Raw genomic sequence first — 23,633 nt, forward strand, 5'->3', positions numbered from 1 at the left:
CCAGTCGTCGAGATAGAGGAAGACTCAAACCCCTGATCTGCGCAGATGAGCTGCGACCACCGCCATCACTTTCATGAACACCCGAGGGGCGCTGGTGAGGCCAAAGGGAAGCACGGTGAACTAAAAATTCTCGTGGCCTACCATGAATTGCAGGTAGCGTCTGTGGGCAGGCAGGACAGGGATATGGAAATACGCGAACTGCAAGTCCAACGCCACCATCCAGTCTTGCGGGTCGAGGGCAGACAAGACCTGAGCAAGCGTGAGCATCGTGAACTTCTCCTTTCAGAGGAAGCGGTTGACGTTCCGAAGGTCTAAAATAGGACGCAGGCCCTGTCATTCTTTGGAATCATAAAGTAGTGGGAATAACAACTACGACCTACTTCTGGCGTCGGAATGCGCTCGATGGCCCCCTTGGCCAAGTGGGCCGCAACTTCCTGCTGGAGAAGCGCCAAGTGATCCCCCGACATGCGGTGGTTCTGAGGTGGCATGGCTGGAGGGGTTGTGTCGAAGGGGAGCGAGTAGCCCCGTCGGACAATTTGCAGCACCCACTTGTCCGAAGTGATGTTGCGCCAGTGGTGAAGATGATGGCGTATTCGTCCACCCACTGGCGTCTGATGGCCCGGTAGGTCGGACTAGGAAGGCTTTGAAGTGGATGCTGCGGGGTTGGCAGTGGATTGGCCTGCTCGCTGGCCCGCTGGCCCCCTGAACTGCGCTGACGGTTCCCACATCTGCGGCCACACCGAGGTTGTTGCTGCTGTGGCCTGTGGCTTTGGGAATGCTGCGAGGCGCCCCTTCCGTGGCCACGAAAGGAGCGAAAAGCAGAAGGCTGAGGAGGCCAAGCAGCCGACAGGCCCAAGGACTTGGCCGTAGCCCAGGAGTCCTTGAAGCGCTCCAACGCACTGTCTGCTTTGTTGCCAAAAAGGCGAATGCCATCAAAGGGCATGTCCATCAAGGAGTTCTGGACATCCCCTGAGAAGCCAGTTGTCCTCAACCAGGTGTGGAAATCGACCTGCCTAGTGAGTCGGAGGTATCCAGCCCACAACGTACGCCCGCAATCGCTTGGGAGAGAACTGCCTGGGCCTCCTCCGGGCAGTTGGGCCGCACCTGCGCAACCGTGCTCCACAGAGAGTGGGTATGGCGGCCCAAGAGGCATGCGGTGTTCACCGACCACAGCCCTAAGCTGGCAGATGAAAACAGTTTCTTGCCAAACTGATCCAGCTTCGCTTCTTGGATTCCCTATCCAGAGGTGCAGTAGGGAACGCGCGTTGGGAAGCGGAGGCTTGGACAACCAAGCTCTCAGGGGTGGGATGTTGGGTAAGGAAGAGGGGGTCGGCTGGAGCCGGGCGATGGCGTTGGGCCACGTTCCTATCCACAGGAGCCCCAGTGTTGGTCCTGGACCAGGTGCCCAAAAGAACGTCTGTCAGCAAGGGCTCTGAAGAGGTAGCCGCCAGCTGGAGCACTTCTCTCAGGAGGTTAGTCCTGACAGCCACTGTAGGGAGTTCAAGGTAGAGAGCCTCGGCTGCCCCACGCAACACCACTGCGGAACTGGCTACCTCATCCTCAGCCACGGTAGGAGGAGACAGCATGCCAGGGTCAAGACAGGTGTCAAGACCACTGGCCTCCCCCAAATCCTCTGCCCAGTCCGCATCATAAGCACAGTCCTGTGCTAGAGGGTCCTTAGACCCCTCCCAGTCCTCCTCTTCCTCCGAAGTCTGTGGGACAGGCTCAAAATAAGGAGGACTGACCTAGGGCATAAAAGGTCCCATCGGCGTCGGTATCAGCATTGAGCGATGCCGATCCAGCACCGTGTCCGGGTCAGGGCTAAATCTGGGAATGACGTCGTCCTGAGGAGCGGGCAACACCAGAAGCGGTGCCGAAGAGATCGGCGCCGGTGTCACGAGGTTAACCGGCGTCGATCGGGGTCCGATCCTGGATCCCGGGGGGGCCTACGGCGATACCAGGGCAGGAGCCGCCAGAGATAGTAAAGCAGGACCACCCGTCGGGCCTGCGGGACCCGTAGGTGCACCGGCAGGGCCAGACGGTCCAAAGAGTCGAGCCATGCCAGCAAGAAACTCTTCCACCTGTGCAGGCGTCGCACCCGCACCCGGAAAGGGGGGTAGACTGGAGGTGACGTCGCAGGCTCCGCGGGAGCCGTGGGGGTGGCACCGCAGGCACCCTAAGCTGCGACGGGCGAGGGGAAGTCAAAGAGCGGCGGTGCTTCTTCGACTTCTTCTTGGAATGCTTCGACTTACCTGACCCAGAGTGCGAAGACTAAGATCCAGAAGATTGGTGATAACGACTCCGCAACCGGCCCTTGACCTCCCCCGGGACCTTGAGCAGTGCGGAGCGGACTGCTGGGCTTCAAGCAACTTTCGGGACCGCCCCCGCAAAGTCTTCGGCGCCATGGCCCGGCAGTCGGGGTACGACTTGGGGTTGTGGTCGCGCACCAGGCAATAGAGAAACAAGCGGTAGGGGTCCGTCACCGACATCATGCGATGACAGTCCCCACAGTTCTTGAAACCGGGCATCCCTACGACACCAGGAGTCGATCGATTCAAAAAGATGAGCTAAAAGGCCTTGAAAAAGTCAGTCAAATATTGACTGGGGGTACTTGCTCTTTCTGGATCTGCGCTTGCTGGCGCAGAAAAAGAAAGAACTGATGTCAGCGCGCGTAGGCGCGTCTAAGTAGCTCCGACGACGTCAACACGGCGCCAACGACGGACACGGAGCCGCACGACTCCGTCTACTGACACGCAGGGGTATTGCTGACGAAAAACTTTCCAGATCCAGTCTGATGCCTGGGGGTAATTCTAAGGTAAGGAATCTATCACTACGTGTTTCTTTTATATGGGACGAGAGCAGTGATGCAGACGAGCACCAATGTTACCCTTGTGGAGTACCTGACCAGGCTCTATAAGAAACCCACTCACGAAGAGCAGAGGCTCACACAGGAATTTTTGGCAGGGCCACGCGTTCTCAAGACTTTCGCAGGAGTAGAGTATCGGACTGGAAATGGACATTACTAAAGAGGAGGAGCTGGCAGCCATGAACGGCCTAACAGCAGCAAAGACAGGAGAGAATGGCTACCCAACCAAATTTGATAAAATTTGGGGTGTTATCCTTGCTGATCGCATACTGGAGGTGTACCTGGAGGCATATCGGGTCGCCACCCTACCCACCTCAATGAAGGAAGCCATAATAGTCATACTTCCCAAACCAGACAAAGACCCAAAGGAGATAGCCTCCTACCTGCCCCTCTCAATGCTGAACGTGGACCCGAGGATACTCTCTTGGCAGATAGCTACTAGACTCCTACCAAGAATGGCATCCCTTGTTCATGAAGATTAATGTGGGTTTACTCCATCATTTTCTGGTGACCATAAGAGATATGCAAGTAGGGGGGAGCTTTAGGGGCCCTAGATATTGAGAAGGCCTTTGACTCAGTTGAAAGTATATGTTTGAAGTGCTGACTGCAATGAGATTTGACCCAAAGATCCAGATGGATAAGACCCCTCTGCACAAACTCAACAGCCAGGGTCTGCGTGCGTGGCATGCTCTACACGCCATGGATCATTGAGAGAGGAACCAGGCAAGGGTGCCCCGTTACCCTTGTTATTCGCCTTGGCAATGGAACCCTTAAATATCAGTTTACGTTCGACAATACCACTGGGCATGGAGGTGGAATACGTGTTGCATATGGTTTCTTTCTACACAGATGACAACTTAGTGTACCTGACCCGACCAGATAAATATGTGGCAATCCTCTTTCAGGAACTCAACCTTTTTGAAAGGGTAGCTGATCTGAGAATTAACCAGGAAAAAAACAGTGCATACCCTTGTGCGGCCCTAAGGGGGGTCCACCACTTTGCCCTGCCAGACTTTGGGATGCCACCATGGGAATAGGGAGAATTCCGGTAACTTGGAGTCTGGGTGACAGAGACTGCGACCCAACTCTACTAATGTGGGAAGAGTGGTAGAGAGTCTTTGGGCTTCAGTGGACTTTTGGAACACTCTCTCCCCCCCCCCCTGCCCCAATAATGGGCAGGGTGGCTCTTGCAAAAATGGTACTGCTGCCCAATGCCTATACGCATTACATAACATGCTGTACCTCATACCAAGGAAACCTTTCGGGACTTGGAAAGCCTGCTGGTTTCCCTAATCTGGGGCGTAAGAGTGTTCGGCTGAGGATGCTGAAGGGAAGGAGAGAGCAGGCCTGAAGTTCCAGACCTGGAAATCTATGTTGTGTCGCAGCTTCAACACGTTGCCCGGTGGTGTAACGCCAAGCCAAATTGGGAACACCGGCTGCTAGGCTGCGCCTTGGAGGGAGGTTTGCTGCCAGTCTATTCGGTGCGGGCCGGAAACAACCCAGTGGCGTCCCAGAGAAGAACACTCAGGTAGCAGTGGCGTGGGAGCTCGCGGTGCACCGGGTGCAGAAATGCTCGCCCTTTAGCAGGTCCCTATCTCTGGTCTGGCTACAGCCACTCCGCCAAATCTGAGAGGCCATGGCACTGAGGGCATGAAGAGAGGGAGGGTGCTGACGTGTGGGAGACCTATACCCGGCAGAGCAGTTCCCGATGTTAAAGAAGGCCAGAGAAAGCTTTGGGGTTACAGCAGGCCAGTTCCTGCAGTTCGCCTAGCTTGCCCAGACAGCTTGGGACATATGGTTGGGGTTCTTAAACACACATGCAACATCACACACAGTAAAGGTACTATAGAATTCAAAGCACAACATGCATGGGATAGGGACCTGCAGACCTCACTAACAGATGGCGAGTGGAAGCAGGCGTGCCTACAGGTGCAATGCCAGGTTTAATCTTATCCACTTTCACTATCTCCACCGGACCTACCTGACACCCAAAAGGCAACATAAAATCTACACTGATAGGCCTACGATGAGTCCAAAATGTCAAGAATGGGGTGCTACTTTCCTGCATTTGACTAGGACCTTTAATGCCCTGCAGAGATACAGGGAGGGGGTGGTGAAGAGACTGAGGGAGGTGACCAGGATAAACCTCCAGGGACAATTCAGAACTGCCTCTTAGGCTTAATACCAAAACCCAAACAGGGACCAATGTAATATAGATTTGCTGAATTTAGCCTTCTACTGTCTAAGGGCCTTATAACGATACTCTGGATGCACACGGGGGCCCACAACCCATAAATGGCTTAGGGATATGCTGGAATGGTCCCTGTCGGAGGAAGTGAGACTAAAATTACTGCTGACTGATGAGAGCGGAGGAAGACCTGAGAGACTGGGAAGTAGGATGACTGAGCTACCAGGAGAAAGTGGAGGGGGAGAACACTGCCACACAAGAATCCCAACAGAACTTACATTGAACGCTGTTTGCTTGGGTGGGTGGGGTTTAACAGCTAGGAATGGGGAGAATGCAATTGCATTAATATTTGCATTGATCATGCTCCATATGTTGTTGCTGTGAGTGTTGTGCTGACCCTATGATATGCACGGGGAAGTTGGATTGTCTTTGTGTTACAGGTCCGGTATTCACAAAATGGGTTAAACAGGCCTTCATACAAAGGGAATCCACTATGAATAGGGATAATATAAGAATGTGATTTAATGATTAACAATTGCAATGCAGAACATAATAAATGGATGTAATTTTGTTCTTTTGTAGCTCCTGTTAAGCAGTATTTCTTCTATGTTTATTGGGTATTTAAACCCACCATTTTGTATTTGATGTGATACACTGATACTTGACCCATGTTAATGTTGAAACGAGTCAGTGGTCCTTGGTGACATACACCTTTTGTAAAGCAACAGAATGGAGTGCCGGAAAGAGAGGCTGAGTGGGGGTAAGAGGGGCAGAGGTAGGGAGAGAGGCATGGAGGATGAGGGGAAGAGAGATATGTTATTAATGGATTTGATACAGAAAGTGATTTTTTTTCTTGCACTACAGCAGGCCTTTTTTGACGATTTAGTTAGGGCTCGAATGCTGCACTGAGGCTGCCTTTCTTAGCACCCATATGCCTTTTATTAATTGTGCACATCAGAACAGTATTACCTCAAGATGGTCGCCCCGATCTTCCAAGACTTCATGACATGCTATATTGGGGGTCAGCCATCCGGACTGTAAATCATCACCTTGTTTATGTCATATAGCTATTTTCCTAAGAAATATTGTGAACTTTCAGGCTTCTAGTTTACTAGCATGACATTTCGTTGTCTAGCTTTATTTGTCACTGAAAAGCCAACTGAGGTTGAAGTCCCAGCCAGAAGGAGATTTACACGCAACCACCCCTTACCTTGCCATAGCGCTGACACGCTCTCCTATACTCTTGCCCACAGCAGTTCTTGCAAACTTTACACATCACCTCTCACCCCTCCTGAGCTCAGGGCAGAACTCCCATCAACTCTCCCTACTGCCCTGTGCCTACTCTTCATAGGAGCTCCACTCAATCTAACTTTTCTCTGAGCTCTCCAACTCTCCTGGCTCTCCCCTCGCCAGAGTTCTGATAGCTTAAACTCTTCATCCCTCCCACCTCTCCGGAATTCCTTTCATCTCCTTTCCCTGGCCTCCATGCTGCTGCCTGCCACTCAAATGTCTGATGCAACCTTTTGAAGCATGCACATATTTATCAATCTGCATGAGAAAATCTTTCCTTATATATATACATACATACACATATGCACTGTCTCAATGAACTAATTGTATTTTTAAATCTTTCACGTTTATCAAATTGTGACATGATTTAACTTAATGTAAACCTAATGCAGGTAAATGACATAATTTTGCTATTTAGTCTAGAAACTACACGTCTTTCTTCCTTTTTTATTGCACTGGTATTTTTCACGTGATTTGTTTACAATCAGGATATTTAAATGGTTGCACAAACTTTATTTAATTGTTGGTGAGCAAGCACGCCTGACAACAACCGACATTTGAATTAAATATTGACACCTAAGACACCGCGTTGTAATCCTTACTACGTGAGGTTCTTGTGGTGGGGGGGACGACAGACACACACACACTTGTTTGTGTCTCTCTCTCTCTCTCTCTCTGTGTCTCTCTCTCTCTCTCTCTCTGTGTCTCTCTCTCTCTCTCTCTCTGTGTCTCTCTCTCTCTCTCTCTCTGTGTGTCTGTCTCTCTCTCTCTCTCTCTCTCTCTCTCTCTCTCTCTCTCTCTCTCTCTCTCTCTCTCTCTCTCTCTCTCTCTCTCTCTCTCTCTCTGTCTCTGTCTCTGTCTCTGTCTCTGTCTCTGTCTCTGTCTCTCTCTGTCTGTGTCTCTCTCTGTGTCTCTCTCTCTCTCTCATATACACATTACAGGTGCTTTTTCAGATGCTCCAAGACTGTAAAGACATCTGGGTATGCTGATGTCATGCACGGAGGCATTGATTCCCTCACTGTCTGATATCTGCATACACATTCTTTTGGAACATTCGTGGGGAGTATGAACAAGCATTAGAAATGCAATCGGGCTCGGATTTATTTGAGTTTGAGCTAATGGCATTGTAAATGGCAATGTCTTTTCGCCATGTGTTATGGAGTGTGTGCATGTGGTGTGTAGTGGAATTATGTGAGTTGGATTGTAATTTTACCAATGGTGGCATGCTGTGCTTTAGATGAATATGTTTAAAAGTAAAGTGTACCATACTGCGATTGCTACAATTGTGGATGCGTTAACAATTGATGCGTGCACTGATGGCTGGTGGTGTGTCACTCACTGTCACTCTACACTCACTGTCACTCTACACTCACTGTCACTCTGCACACACTGTCACTCTGCACACACTGTCACTCTGCACTCACTCTGCACACACTGTCACTCTGCACACACTGTCACTCTGCACACACTGTCACTCTGCACACACTGTCACTCTGCACACACTGTCACTCTGCACACACTGTCACTCTGCACACACTGTCACTCTGCACACACTGTCACTCTGCACACACTGTCACTCTGCACACACTGTCACTCTGCACACACTGTCACTCTGCACACACTGTCACTCTGCACACACTGTCACTCTGCACACACTGTCACTCTGCACACACTGTCACTCTGCACACACTGTCACTCTGCACACACTGTCACTCTGCACACACTGTCACTCTGCACACACTGTCACTCTGCACACACTGTCACTCTGCACACACTGTCACTCTGCACACACTGTCACTCTGCACACACTGTCACTCTGCACACACTGTCACTCTGCACACACTGTCACTCTGCACACACTGTCACTCTGCACACACTGTCACGCTGCACACACTGTCACGCTGCACTCACTGTCACGCTGCACTCACTGTCACGCTGCACTCACTGTCACGCTGCACTCACTGTCACGCTGCACTCACTGTCACGCTGCACTCACTGTCACGCTGCACTCACTCTGCACTCCATATGCACTCTGCACTCCCTATGCACTCTGCACTCCCTATGCACTCTGCACTCCCTATGCACTCTGCACTCCCTATGCACTCTGCACTCCCTATGCACTCTGCACTCCCTATGCACTCTGCACTCCCTATGCACTCTGCACTCCCTATGCACTCTGCACTCCCTATGCACTCTGCAATCTGCCGTGTATTTCTCACTCGCTTCAACTTGAAGAGAGCAGCCACTTGAAGTGTTCAATGTATGTGAATAAGTGCTGTGTGCTTTGAATGGTTGTGTGCATGAGTATGTGCTAGCCAATGATGGGTGTATGAGTGCACATGTAGATGGGTGGGAGTGAGTATGTGTGTGTGGGTGCTTGGGAGGAAGGGAGTGTGCATTGCGTGCCCGCCCCACTACTCGTCAACATTACGAGCCGCCACTGCCTAGGCACATTTTAAAAAGGTGCTTTATTATTGCATGTTTGTTTCTACTTTAGCGGTTTTGTAGATTATTTTGCATATATTTCTGTTACAAGTTAACAAGACTTAACTATGTGCGGCATGAGTATTAAATAGATTGGCCCGAGATAAGTTTATTTAATTTATTTATTAGCATTAGGTAAAATCTTCCGATTGGAAACATTGCCCGTAATTACAGGTGGTGTGACGAATACTTACCCTGTGCAAGAATTGCGCAGAATAGGAATTCAGATATTTGCTGGGATTTTCCCCATGAAAAAGTTCAGCAGGTATATGGTGCTGAAGTGTATTGGAGGAAATATGTGGCACATGTCAAAACATGTGGATACAGTTCCACATTGTCTGGTGGAAAACTGAATTCCCCTCTTCTACAATGATACGCCCGTCTACCTCACCCTTTCCCGCCAACTCGTTATCAGGCAGCCAAGCCTTAGGGCTATGACCTGATCTGGCTCCCTTCCTTAAAAGCACAGTTTGCATAACAGTTGTCATAATCGAGCAAAATGGATTAATAGAACGTTTAATCCCTCGAAGAAGTGTGTAGCTTTTTAGGTCCTCTGAAGTTGCAGGCATTAAAACTGGAACGTTATACAATATTTTAATTTCTGTTCCTTAGACTAATTGGTTCATTTAAGCATTTTAAGGACATGGTCTGTAAACAACAAATCTATGCGGTGACTCACCAGCCAGTTATTTTTAGCGAAAGTCAAACACAACCCGTGAATTTCCTTCCAGCTCTGCTCCCTTGTGAGTACTCCGTGTTGTTACAGTGATGCGGGGGAGGGGCTCGGCTCTGACTTCGCCTACTCACTGCAATGTTGGCCTCCAAGATGAATCAAAAGGACTGTCCTGTCCTTAGTAGGGAACGGGTATTCTATTTTTGATGGAAAAAGAGTTTGTTCTTAATATACTCCCTGCCCTTCCGTTCTGTTGATGATTGACGGTTTCTTTGTGCCTTGTGGATTTAACGGTGACCAGTTTACACCTCTGCTATTCCCGGTTACCGACCTTCCGCAATTCGTGGGGTTCATGTAAATTTCATTTTAACATGCAATTGAGTTAAGCCAACCCAATTGCTAGTTATAGACCGGAAAGGAAATGGTTCTGAGCAACATCTATTATAAAAGCTTAAAACATTTTTTTAACAAAGGGAGTGCCTAATGAATAAAAAGTGGAAATGCATTTGATTTCTCTTCCTAGCAAAAGTTGCGTTAGAGAAGCCCTTCGTGTTTATTCCGAGATTTTCAACTAACACATATTGAGCCCATTGTGATCCTAACATAGCTCCTACAGTTTTATTTAATTTTAAGCACTTTGCTTCACAGGCAGATGCAGTACTGAAAGTAAGAGCCTGATTACTAGTTTGGCGGTCTGACCGCCGTACCGTTGCGGAGGAGCCATAACTTCAAAGGCATTCAATGCCACATTACCCAGCGGGAAAACAAAATTCCATTTGAAATGCCACTGATTCGCTATGCCTGTGTGCACGTGAGGAGGACGCGCGCCCGACAAACGCACTGCTCTATGGTGAACGCGCGCACACCATCTGGAATGCATTACACGGCCACCCTGACAGCTCCTAATTAAAATTAATGGACTGCCGAGCACATAACCGCACAGAAAATGCCCAAAATGGCGCCCGATAATTACATCTGCCCAATCGCATCAAGACTACTAAAAATACATCACCGCGAGGACCAATCACCATTCAGATAATAAAAAAAAACTCGCGCACTAAGGAATGCGTCTTTCCCGAGCCCTAAAGAAACTTTTTTTTTTCTTTTACAATAGGATCTCGGAGCTCCGCCCCGAGCCCTAAAAAGCGCCTGCTCTATGTACTATAGAAACTGGCTAACCCATTAATGTGCACTTGCAAGCACAGTTTGTGCATACCTGTCTTGACTATGTTGCCGTAATAGGGAGATGCAGTGTCTTTGTTGGTGCTAGTTTAATTTCCCAATGGGATTTTGACACGTGTACGTTTTTATTGAAAGAAACAAATTCAAATGTTGACTGTAAATATGATTTTCAACATCAAATTTATTATAAGACAAATCTTCTATGCGAAAACAATTTCTGTGATGCTACTGATAGGCATATACAAATTCAGCTAATAGAAATGAAGATACTAGACAGAAGTGAAATACAAAAGACTTTCAGCTAAACGTGAAAAATGAACATTTTCTCACCTCATGCCCTTTGCCTTTGAATTTTGTATCATTAAACATAGTTCGTAGAGCTGGCAACCCTCTCTCAGACACAAGCCTGGAAAGAAGAACTGTAAGTCAGATACGAATCTGGCAAAAAAAGAATTGCTACCTTTAAAACATTATTCTTGGTAGTAAATGGCCACACTTTCTTTTAAACTTCTGCACCGACAGTCAGTGTACGGACTTCTCTCTACAGCTATCAAGCATTCTACAACCAAACAATGTAATAAAGTGAACGTTTGCATTTTCTAAAGGCAAAGTTGGAAAGGCACATGGCTCAAAGCAAGACTTTACAGTCACTAGGCCCTCTCTTTCATTCCTCTAGAGCGTCTCTACTTTGTCCTGCATTGATAGCTGACTGACAATCAGAGACTACTCAGAAAGACGGCACTAGCACAGACAGAAACTATGAGCTATATATATGAAGATTAGAAATAGTGATTTCCTAATTGCGATTTTTGCGACTAGCAACTGGGAAATAGCTATTGCTAATGTATGAAACTTTTTTTTAAAAGATATTTTTATTGGCAGTTTTACAAATCTGTACATTGAGTGCAATAAGGATAGAAACAGAACATGTTTCCAGAGTGTATGTGCCACCAAACCATTTACATCATGGTAGGTATCTAGAAAGTCGCCCAATCGTGGTTCAACATACATACATACATACATACATACATACATACATATATATATATATATATATATATATATATATATATATATATAAAGATATTTATTTGAATATGCAATCATAGCATGCCATTATAAGTGCTCGAAACCAAGAAACAACAAGCATTTGCAATGCAATAGGTCTCGCATTAGGAAAGTTTGAGCTATTGGTATTGTAAATGACAAATTTTGTATTTATGTGTTGGTTTTGAAAATAGCAAAATTAATAGCTTTGTCATTTACAATGCCAATAGCTATAACTTTTGCAAATGTGACACCTATAGCATTTGTAATGCAATATGTTTTGCATTTACGTGACTTAGCTGTATTGATATTACAAATAACAATAGCATTTTTTTTATAATTAATACTTAAATAAAAGTTATTGTAATGTTTAATGGCAATACCCTAAACTTTTGTAAATAACTTTTGTGAAGATTATGTTCAGTGTATTTTATTGTGACGAAAATCCAAGACCAGAAGTGAAATATTAACATCTTTTTGTGACATTTGTAATAAAGCTTGAAACATTGAGAGAACATATTTGAACCAGTTGTTGTTGAATGGTTGTGCAGCAGAGCCCCCCTCCTTAAAAAACAACAAATAAGGCAACAGTCTACCACAATTAATCAACAGTGGGAGAAGCTTAAAAGCAGCAACTCAAACAATGGGAACAGCCCAAACACAAGCATTTGCAATGCAATCAGTCTCGCCTTTGGGACCTTATTAGTATTTATCCATGCTGCACATTATCCTGGGTGCGGCAACCACCGGCTCAAATTAAGCAGAGGGGGAGGGGAGCAACAAGGGAGGGATGAGAAGCCTGGAGGGAGAAGGAAATGACGAGAGGCCTGGAGGGAGAAGAGAGTAGCATGGGAGGACAAGCAGCATGGGAGGACAAGAAGCCTGGAGGAAGAGGGGAGCAACAAGAGAGGGATGAGAAGCCTGGAGGGAGAGACGAGCAACAAGAGAGGGACCAGCGGCTTGGAGGGAGACGGGAGGGACGAGAGGCCTGGAGGGAGTGGAGAGCTGCAGAGGGGGGACAAGAGGCCTGGAGTGAGAAGAGAGCAGCAGGGGAGGATGAGAAGCCTGGAGGGAGAAGGGAGCAACGAGTGAGCGACAAGAAGCCTGGATCGAGAGGAGAGCAACGAGGGAGGGACGAGAGACTTTCAGAGAGAGGGGGAGGGACGAGAGGCCTGGAGGAAGAGAGAGGAGCAGAGAAGGGACGTGAGGCCTAGAGGAGGAAGAGAGCAGCATGAGAGGACAAGAAACCTGGAGAGAGAGTGGAGCAGCGAGGGTGGAACGAGAAGCCTGAAAGGAGAGGGGGGCAATGAGGGAGGGACAAGGTGCCTGGAAGGAGAGAGGAGAAGTGGGGTAAGAGAGGGCTACCGAGCAAGCGTTTGTGAAAGATAAAGCGCGCTGTTGATGAATTGGTCATTGAGCTGAGACAGGAAAATGCTCATTAAAAGTGACGGCAAAGGGCGCCAAAGGATTAAAAATAACAAGCAGTGATGGAGGGTGGGGCGCAGGATAATTTCTCTAAAGAAGATTTAAGGGCTACAGACCTGAAAATGAACCACAGCATTTTTACTGCATGTTTACGATCGGTGCACACAAGGCAATGTGGAAATCTACCACCAAATCCGTTCCAGTTTATGCTATTGTTTCTTTAGCTGGTGCCACGTCCTCTCCGATGCAGAGAAGGCGTTGAGAACGTATTGGGCCTGCAGTGCGACTGCCTTAATAAATCCCAGTGCTCTACATTACGAGGTGGTGGTGGGGGTAGGGGACTGCACGGGGATGTTAAGTGGCAGGTTGGGGCAATGAGAACGATTAACAAGACGTCAGCGTTTAGTTGCGTCGGCCGCGAAATGGATCCAAAAAAACCAAGCTGGAGCCAGCTCGGGCGCAGCACGTCTTCCGGAGACGTGCACGTTCACAGAGCACAATCGGCTCGGGCACAGGCCAATAGCCGCTCGTGCACAGCTCTGTACTCCCTTGGCTGTGAGCACGGTGACTGTAATACTCGCTGGGGCAGCGCTTCGCGCTGCTACCGGCAGCGAGCCCTAAAAAGAAGAAGAAAAATGGAGAAAAGGAAAGTGAGAGAAAAAAAAGGATAGCAACTCGTGCAGAGTGGTGCGAACACGTCGGGGCACTGACATCCGCTGGAAATTAAACATAAACTTCCCATGAGCAGGACTAATTGAGGGACCCCACAGCAGATTGTACCCGGCCAGACTCTCTTGAGGACTACTCAGGCCCGAATATCCCCTTCTCAAAAATCAATCCCCTGGGGGCCCCAGGAGAACCTGAATGCGAGACTCGAGCCACAGAATCGATTTGAAGTTCGCTTTATGACTCTCCCCCCTCACTGCTGGCTCCCGCTGGTTTCTCCCATTCAGCCAGTGCCTTTCTCCACTGTTGAGCAATTGGGCGCAATCTCACTCCCTCTGCTTCCTCCCATACCAATGTTCTGCCCTCCACCCCAGTCCATGCAATAACATCTCTGTTCCAGACCGCGATCTGTGGCCCTCTTGAGGATTTTCACTCTATTGCTATCCTACACTTAGCTAGGCCCAATGCAAGATCTATGAAACGATTCCCCAATTTATGTTAAGTGGTCTGGGGAAAACACTCAGCAGGCACATATGAATCATTAAGGCCAGCTCCATAACCATTTTGGACAGTGTAATCCTGGCCATAAGGCAATTGTAAGGTACACCAGACCTGAACACGAGAACGAAGGGAACGCAATGCCCGTCCCAGGTTCCCACACTCAAATAATCCATGTCATGAAAAATATTTATGCCCAAGTATTTAAAAGTACGTTTTACCCAGAGTGTATCGATCAGGAGCGTCTCCGGTCTGGGCAGAGACCCAGCTATGGAGAACAGATAAGTCTTGGTTTTATTGACCGGAGGACCCGAAAGGAGAGCAACATTTCCCAGAATCCGTAGAGCTCCTACAGCCCCCTCGACTGCCTCCATAAGGGACTGCAACAAATCGTCCGCGTATAAGGAGACGTGCTGCCGACGCCCGCCCAATGTCAGCCCCAGCCCCCTCCCACCCAGGCGAAACTGTTCTGCCAATGGCTCAATAGCCAAGGCAAAAAGGAGCGGGGAAAGAGGGAACCCCTGCCGGGAACCCTGGGACACCTTATACAATCTAGATATGGTTCGGCCCGTCTTGACTCTCGCAGCAGGTGAAGCACAGAGAAGCGGCACCCACCGCACCCAATCATCTCCTAATCACATAAACGCATCACCTCAAAAAGCTATTCCCAGCTCACCATGTCAAACGGATTCTCTAGATCGACAGATAACACTGCTGCCTGCTGGAGCGCCGGTGCATCAATCAATCAATCAAAGACATTTATAGAGCGCACTACTCACCCGGAGGGTCTCAAGGCGCTAGGGGGGGGGGGGGTGCTGCTACTGCTCGAACAGCCAGGTCTTGAGCTTCTTCCTGAAGGAGAGGTGGTCCTGGGTCAGGCGGAGGTGGGTCGGAAGAGAGTTCCAGGTCTTGGCGGCCAGGTAGGAGAAGGACCTTCCTCCTGTTGTCGCTCTTCGGATGCGGGGGACGGCGGCGAGGGCGTGGTTGGTCGATCGGAGGTGGCGTGTGGGAGCGTAGAAGTTGAGACGGCTGTTGAGGTATCCTGGGCCTTGGTTGAGTAGGGCTTTGTGTGCGTGGGTGAGGAGCCGGAAGGTGATTCTTTTGTTGATCGGGAGCCAGTGCAGGTCTCTCAGATGTCTGGAGATGTGGCTTTGTCTGGGGACGTCGAGGATGAGTCTCGCCGAGGCGTTCTGGATACGCTGGAGTCTCTTCTGGAGCTTGGCGGTGGTTCCGGCGTAGAGGGCGTTGCCGTAGTCCAGTCGGCTGGTGACGAGGGCCTGGGTGACCGTCTTCCTGGTTTCGGTGGGGATCCACCGGAAGATCTTACGTAGCATGCGCAGGATGTTGAAACAGGACGAGGAGACGGCGTTGACTTGTCTGGTCATGGAGAGGGAGGAGTCCAGGATGAAGCCCAGGTTGCGTGCGTGGTCTGTCGGTTTGGGTGCGGTGCCCAGGGCGGGGGGCCACCAGGAGTCGTCCCAGGCGGAGGGCGAGGAGCCCAGGATGAGGACTTCCGTCTTGTCTGAGTTCAGTTTCAGGCGGCTGGTTGTCATCCACTCGGCTACGTCTTTCATCCCTTCGTGGAGGTTGGCTCTGGCGGTGGCGGGGTCGTTGGTGAGGGAGAGAATCAGCTGGGTGTCGTCGGCGTAGGAGGTGATGTTGAGGTTGTGTTGGCGTGCGATGGCCGCGAGGGGGCTCATGTAGACGTTGAAGAGGGTGGGGCTCAGCGAGGATCCTTGAGGGACGCCGCAGATGACTCCGGTGGCCTCTGACTTGTACGGTGGTAGACGGACTCTCTGTGTTCTTCCGTCGAGGAAGGAGATGATCCATTCCAGTGCCTTCTCGTGGATTCCGACGTTGCTGAGGCGCTGCACTAGGGTGCGGTGGCAGACAGTGTCGAAAGCAGCTGAGAGGTCTAGGAGGATGAGGGCCGCTGTTTCTCCGTTGTCCATCAGGGCTCGGATGTCATCAGTGGCAGCGATGAGTGCGAGGGATCCATTCGTCTCGAGGAAGGTGGCCAGTTGTTTGTTGACGATCTTCTCGATGACTTTGGCTGGAAACGGGAGGAGCGAGATGGGGCGGTAATTCTTGAGTTCGGTGGGGTCCGCTGTAGGTTTCTTGAGTAGGGCGCTGAGTTCGGCGTGCTTCCAGCTCTCCGGGAAGGTGGCGGTGTCGAAGGAGGTGTTGGTGATGTCCCGCAGGTGGGGTGCGATGACAGCGTCGGCCTTGTTGAAGACGTGGTGAGGGCAGGGGTCGGTTGGAGATCCGGAGTGGATGGAGTTCATCATGCGGACGGTGTCTTCGGTGCTGATCGGCGTCCAGGCGCGGAGGGTGGTGGTGGGGGGCGGTGGTTCGGTCGTGGCGTGCGTCGGTTGAGTGGTGAAGCGGTTGTGTATGTCCGCGATCTTGTTGTGGAAGTAGGAGGCGAGGGAATTGCAGAGGTCTTGCGAAGGGGTGATGTCGTTGTTTCCGGCGTTGGGGTTGGAGAGCTCTTTCACGATGTTGAAGAGTTCCTTGCAGTTGTGTGCGTTGTTGTCCAGTCGGTCCTTGAATGCAGTTTTCTTGGTGGCGCGGATCAGTTGGTGGTGCTTCCGGGTGGCAAGCTTGAGGGTGGTCATGTTGTCCGGTGTTGGTTCCCTTCTCCAGGCTTTCTCGAGGGCTCGGCAGTTCTTCTTGGAGCTCTTGAGTTCGTCGGTGAACCATGGGGCCTTCTTGCTGCCGGGTCTGTTGGGCGGGGTCCTCAGTGGGGCGAGTTCGTCCGCGCAGTTGCTGATCCACTTCGTGAGGTTGTCGGCGGCCTGGCTGGGGTTCGCTGAGCTGGCGGGAGGGTGCTGGCTCAGGGAAGCGGCGAGCTGGTCGGCTGTGATCTTGTTCCAGCTTCTTCGAGCAACCTGTTGCTGGTGGTGGTGGATCGTCGTTCTTCTGAAGGTGAAGTGGACGCAGCGGTGGTCCGTCCAGTGGAGTCCGGTGGTGTGGCTGAAGGTGATGTCTTTGCTGGATGAGAAGACGGCGTCGAGTGTGTGTCCGGCGAGGTGGGTGGGGGTGGACACCAGCTGCTTGAGACCGAGGTTGGCGAGGTTGTCGAGCAGGGTGATGGTGTTGCGGTCGTTGTTGTTCTCCAGGTGGAAGTTGATGTCCCCCAGGAGGATGTAGTCGGCGGAGGGGAGGGCGTGCGGGCTGATGAAGTCGGCGATGTCCTCGCTGAATTGTGTGCGTGGTCCCGGGGGTCGGTAGATCAGGGTGCCTCTGAGGGTGGTTTTGGGGTCCGTGTGGATCTGGAAGTGCAGGTGTTCGGCGGTTGTCAGGGTGTCGTCGGTGTTGGTCTTGATGCGGATGGTGTCCCTGTAGATGATGGCGAGGCCTCCTCCAGTCTGGTTGTCGCGGTCTCTTCGGGTGATCTTGTAACCCTCTGGGATGGCGATGGCGATGTCGGGCGCTGAGGAGTCGTTCATCCAAGTTTCCGTGAGGAAGGCGACGTCTGGGTCTGTGGTGTCGAGCAGGTTCCAGAGCTCGACGGCGTGTCTGTGGACGGAGCGGGTGTTGATCAGGATGCACTTCAGGTGGGTGGTGCTGGTGTTCGGCTTGGTGGGTGCTGGTGTGGCGTGGGTCCGGTTGCAGGTGAACTTACAGGAGTGGCAACTGAAGGATCCGTGGGTGCGTCTCGGTGTGGCTCGGTAGCAGCCCGGGGTTCGGCCGGTGTTGAGTGCGTTGAGGTCGGAGGCGTCGTAGGTCCGGCGGGTCGGCTTCCGTCGGTGGGGGCCAGGGGTCCTGGCACTGGGCACGGTCCAGGCGCAGACGGGCGCAGACGGGCTTACCTTTGGCGCACCTTCGGCGCTCATTCGGTGCTCCCGCTGCGCGCGTCCGCTGCGCGGTCGCTCCGGGGGCGTCATAAGAAGGGAGCCGGTAGGGAGGGTCTGCGGGGAGGCGGGAGCGGCCGACCAATCGGCTGGCGGGGGGCGGGGCCGCGGTCTGGCAGCGGCGGGAAAACGGGAGGCCGAGGCTCGGAGGGCGGCCCTGCGGCGACTGGGGCAGCGTCAGCGGCGAGAATCAGGTGCAGCGGGCAGCAGGAAAGCAGGTAGGCAGAGGGGGCGACCAGGCCAGAGGCGCAGTGGTCGCTCCCTTGGAAGGGTCTGGGTCCCCTTAAGAAGGGAGCCGGTAGGGAGGGTCTGCGGGGAGGCGGGAGGCGGACCGACCAATCGGCTGGCGGGGGGGCGGGGCCGCGGGCTGGCAGCGGCGGGAAAACGGGAGGCCGAGGCTCGGAGGGCGGCCCTGCGGCGACTGGGGCAGCGTCCGCGGCGAGGATCAGGTGCAGCGGGCAGCAGGAAAGCAGGTAGGCAGAGGGGGCGACCAGGCCAGAGGCGCAGTGTGATCCGCGTGATAGAGCAAGGAGTAGAGCCTGTGAAGATTGTCGGAGACATTACTAGAGAGAATAAACCTGTTTTGATCCAGGTGGGTCAAGTTCTTCATATGCGGCAGCAGCCTGCCCGCCAGCACCTTACTCAAGGTCTTAAAGTCTAGATTGAGCATGGAGAGAGGTCGATATTCTCGGACTCCAGCGTTAGGCTGCTTGGACTTATGGAGCGGAATCACAAGTGCTGATTGGGTGGAATCTGGCAAGCCCCCTTCTCCCTCATATGCCTCCGTAGATAGCGCTACCAGACTCTGAGTCAGTACATCAGTGAACCGCTGGTAAAATTCAGCTGGGCCAAAACTCATCTGGGCCATCAGGCCCAGTGGCCTTACCATGTGCCAATGTCACTATTGCAGCCATGACTTCATGCACAGTGATCGGGCCTCCCAAGCCTTCCCATGCATCTTCCTCCAACATACGGAGCAGCGGGGGGGGGCTAGGAAGTGTTGTATATGTGCAAGGGGGATGTAGTCGGGCCCTGTACAACCACTCATAGTACTTCAAGGAGTCATTGATGGCCTCTGGGTCGTGCTCTACGCCTCCCGTATCCAAGCCTTATCGCGTGACAGGTGCGCCCTTCCGACTCGGGTTTGATTAGTCGTGCTAGCAGTCAACGCTGTACAATGTGGTTGCGTCCCCGGTAGGGGAGGGTGCGAACGGTCAATCTTTTTTTTTTTTTAACTTTATGTTTTCAGCAGAATAAACAATACAGTCCCCCCCCCCCAAAATTGGCATCAGTATACATAAATACAGGTGTTCGCAGTTCGCACCCCCAGCACAGCTTCAACAGTTGCAGATAGTACAGGGGACGCAAGAATTAGATCCACGGGATACAGTGCAAGTATAGAAACTGACAATAGGAACATGTGCGCAGTAGTCAGGGTATTTCCCCAACCCTTATTCTCCCTTCCCAACACCCGCCACCTCTTCCTCAGGGCCAGATTCCTCGGACGAGAACAATGCAGCACTGGTAGCATCAGAGTCATTGTCAGACGACCCCACAGCACACATCATACGCCATGCAAGCAAATCCTCCTGTAGCCGCTCATCTCTACGTGTATGTTGCATGTGTGTTTCTTCAGCCAGTGTCCATTCCCCCACATCCCGAAGCCATAACGTCATGTCAGGCGCCCTTTGTCCCATCCAGGTGATAGCCACTCGCCGTCTAGCCAGCACCAAAAGCAGCTGCAGCATCTTATAAGATAGATTCTTCTTCTTAGGTTTGGGGACCAGGGCTAACAAGCAATGGATCGGGGTCAGGTCAAGACACAGTCCCGTGACCTTCCGGATGTGGGCTACTACTACCCTCCAGAAGTCCCCGACCAGCGGGCACTCCCAGGCTAAATGGAGAAATCCGGCTCCAACAGAACCACACCTGGGACAGGCATCCGATTTATCCGCCGCGATGCGGCGCAGAGCAACTGGGGTCACGCAAGTGCGGTGCATGAATTTAAAGTGGATCAATTTGAAACGTCAGTTACAAGACACTTTCTTGGTAAGCGTCCCCACCCGTTTCCGTTGTCCCGGGTCTAAGGCAACCCCTAGATCCGCCTCCCATGCCGCCCAGGACGGGGACATCGGAGACGCCGAGTCGCATCTCATCGCTGCATATAAAAGCGCTATCAAGCGCCGTCCCGTGCCGCACGATAGCAGGGTATTCAGAGTATGGGATACCTGGGGCGCCTCAGGGAACTGTGGCCACGTCGCTCTCGCTATGTCCCGTAGGCCTCCATAGTGGAGGTACTGGCCCCCAGTAAGACTGAAGACCTCTATAGCCCTCTCCAGGGTCACGAAGGACTCATCCGGATACAAGTCTGCCAAAGTGTCGCAGCCGCCCTCTCGCCATTCCCGAAACAACATGTGCTCTTCCAGTAGTGTGACCGGTGCCAATATCCAAATCGGCAGCTCCCTATGAAAAGGGGCCCGTCTCAGCACCCTTTCCACCACTCGTTGCCAGATTCCAGCAGTATGCCGGACAATATACGGTAGGTCGCCATCCGCTCCCCTGCCACGCATCAGAGCCACTTGTAACGCCTTTTCATCCGCGCTACCAGCCAGGAGTCGCAATTCCCAATTGTCCGCGCCAGCGAACCGGCGCGCAGCTGGTAGAAGTTGAGCCGCGTAATAGTATAAATCAAAGCGCGGGGCTTCCAAGCCCCCCTCCTCCCAGCGTCCGACCATCGTACGCAGCGCAACTCTGCTGCGTCTGCCTGCCCAGAGCAGGGAGGTGAGCAACGTATTGAGCTTGCTGAAAATACGAGGAGGGAGAGGACAGAGGGAATTCTGTAGGATATACAATACTCTAGGCAGCATTACCATCTTCGAGACGGCCAACCGTCCCATGAGAGAGAGTGGAAGCGTATTCCAGAAGGATACAGATTGTTGCAGGGAACTGAGCACACGGTCGGCGTTCCGGGCCAGCAATTGTTCATCAGAGACAGCCACCTGAACACCCAAATAGCGGAAGGCCGCCATCTCCCACCGCAGTCCCAGGGACGGGAAACCCACATTAGGGTCATCACCGCATCCTGTTTGTACTTCGTCCTGCATATAGCGCTACGCGCTGGAAATCTGTTGCCATTTTAAAGCCCCGTTTTGTCGCTTTAGTTGATTTGATTTTCGCTCGTTCTACCCTGTTTTTAAAATTAGATTAGAACTGTTTAAATAATTTTAAGCGCCTTACCTGTGCCCTTAGACACGGATCGCACTGCTGCATTGTAAAAACCCTGCTGCATTCACCGCCATTTGGGCGGCCCGGCCCCCGCGCTTTGTTTTCCTGGGACGCCATCTTGGGTGGGTCAGAAGCACTCCTCAGCTATTCGCTGAAGCAGTCACGTGGACCCGCTAGAGCCCTATATAACGCCTAGGCATGGCGCGCAGCGTGAACGCGCAGCGTGGACGCCACAGTGACGCCGGAGTCACGCCAGAGTCCAGCCCGTCTGCGCCCGTCCGCGCTGAGGGCACGCTGGACGGCTGGACTCTGGACGTAGGCGAAGGCACTCCACCCCCTTACAGTTATTCCCACCAGGAGTTGTTAAGCTTGAAACCTCGAAGACTGGGATGTTCATATTCCTGTGAGCCCGACGAACTAATGACCCCCCTACAATGTGGCTGTTACCACACACGTAGGCCCTCTATCTCTGTCCCCCGCTATCTTTTGCCCGGCCAACCCGACGCTGTCAGTTCTAGGACAGTGGGAGTTGAGGGCATTCTGGTTAATGCGCGTTCCCTTGTTAAAAATAAGATAATGTTCAGGGAGATGGTCCTTGACACAATGCCTGCCCTGGTGTTTGTCACTGAAACCTGGGCTAAAGACTCATCTGGTCCTGATCTAATCGAAGCCGTCCCTGAAGGGTACTGCTTGACTAGACTGGACAGACAGGGACGAGTGGGAGGGGGTATAGCGATCCTTTATAGAGACTACTTGCAATGCCACATTGTACCCATACCCAATTTTCCGGATTGCTTCCAAGCGCTATATTTTACAATAAAGGAAGGACAATGTCCCCTCTTTAATGGTATTTTACTATATCGACCTCCTGGCCCGAGGACCGATTTTGCGCACAACCTCCTTCAGTCCCTAGAACCCTATTTTGGCCGAGAGAATTTCTCCATTCTGGGTGACTTCAACTACCACCTAGAACGGCATGATTTGTCTGATACATCTTGTCTTACTGAGGCCCTTATGTCCTGTGGGCTCACGCAGCGAGTTAGTGGGGGCACACACCGTGCAGGCCACACTCTTGATGGCATCTTTTCTAATGATCGCCGTCTGACCATCAAGGATCCGGTTCACCTATCCTGGTCCGATCATCTTGCGGTTCCATTATCTCTGGAACATCATAGGGTGGATGGAAGGAAAAAATGGACTCATTTATTGGAAACTGCCAGGAATTTTAGGAACATTAGCAGTGATTCCTTTGCGCCCTGGGCTGCCAGCCTTTCTATTACTGGCTTGGAAAATGTGCAGACCGCGGTTGGCCACTTCGAACAGGTTACTATTAAGGCCTTGAATGAACTGGCCCCAGTACAGACCCGTCGCCGAGCCAGACAGAGACCATCTGCCCCATGGTTCTCAGATTCCCTCAGACTCCTCAGGCAAGAAGTGAGGAGGAAGGAGAGGCTTTGGCATTCTAGCTGGGACCTTAAGAACAAGGAAGCCCATAAACTCCTTGTTAGGAAATATAAGGCTGATATTGTGCAGGCCAAACAAGATCATTTTGTGGCCCTGACAACTTCGCTCTCCTCGCCAAAGGAGCTCTTTAAAATCGTTGATTCTTTAATCAACCTACAAGCCCCTGATCCTGTAGTACCATCGCAAGACCTATGTGACAGGATTGCCACTTTTTTCACACTAAAATACAGGACATTCATCTGGCTCTCGAGGAGCAAAGAGCATGTACCATTAGGCCCCCTGCTCGGGTTGAGATGAATTTGACCATTACTAACATCCCCCCATCCTGCACTCTGGACTCCTTTCCCCTGCTAGCTTTGCAGGATCTGGAGTCTTTGCTTAACAAGACTAAGTCAGGCTCCCCTTTGGATAGCTGTCCACTGAAAATCATTAAGCAATGTAGGGAGACCCTCTTACCTCCGCTGCTAGATATAATGAATCTAGCCATCAAAAAGGGTATCTTTCCCTTGGAGTGGAAGAGTGCCGTAGTAAAACCTCTGCTAAAGAAGGCCTCCCTTGATCCGGAGGTTCTAAAAAACGTTCGTCCGACCTTGTTGCTCCCAGCCCCAGCGAAGATGCTTGAGGCACACCTAAACAAGCACCTCGCTGCCTTTGTGGAAAGCTCGGGTTGCCTGGACTCCTCTCAGCATGGATTCAGGAGGGAACATAGTACCGAGTCGGCCCTCACCATTGTGCTTGACAAGATCCGCACAACTGTGGATGAGGGCC

At 51.5% G+C, this 23,633-nt stretch overlaps 1 protein-coding gene across 4 annotated transcripts in view; it reads right to left on the minus strand.

Moving 5' to 3' along the window:
• Positions 1–23,633, minus strand: part of TIPIN (TIMELESS interacting protein) — a 282,385-nt gene that overhangs the window by 118,666 nt on the left and 140,086 nt on the right. For all 4 annotated transcript variants that reach the window (XM_078683031.1, XM_078683032.1, XM_078683030.1 and 1 more), the window contains one exon: positions 11,014–11,089. In XM_078683031.1, the coding sequence (XP_078539157.1) occupies positions 11,014–11,089 (76 nt within the window). The remainder of the gene's footprint in view (positions 1–11,013; positions 11,090–23,633) is intronic.

Source organism: Lissotriton helveticus, chromosome 3_1, assembly GCF_964261635.1.
Source record: "Lissotriton helveticus chromosome 3_1, aLisHel1.1, whole genome shotgun sequence".
Taxonomy (NCBI): domain Eukaryota; kingdom Metazoa; phylum Chordata; class Amphibia; order Caudata; family Salamandridae; genus Lissotriton; species Lissotriton helveticus.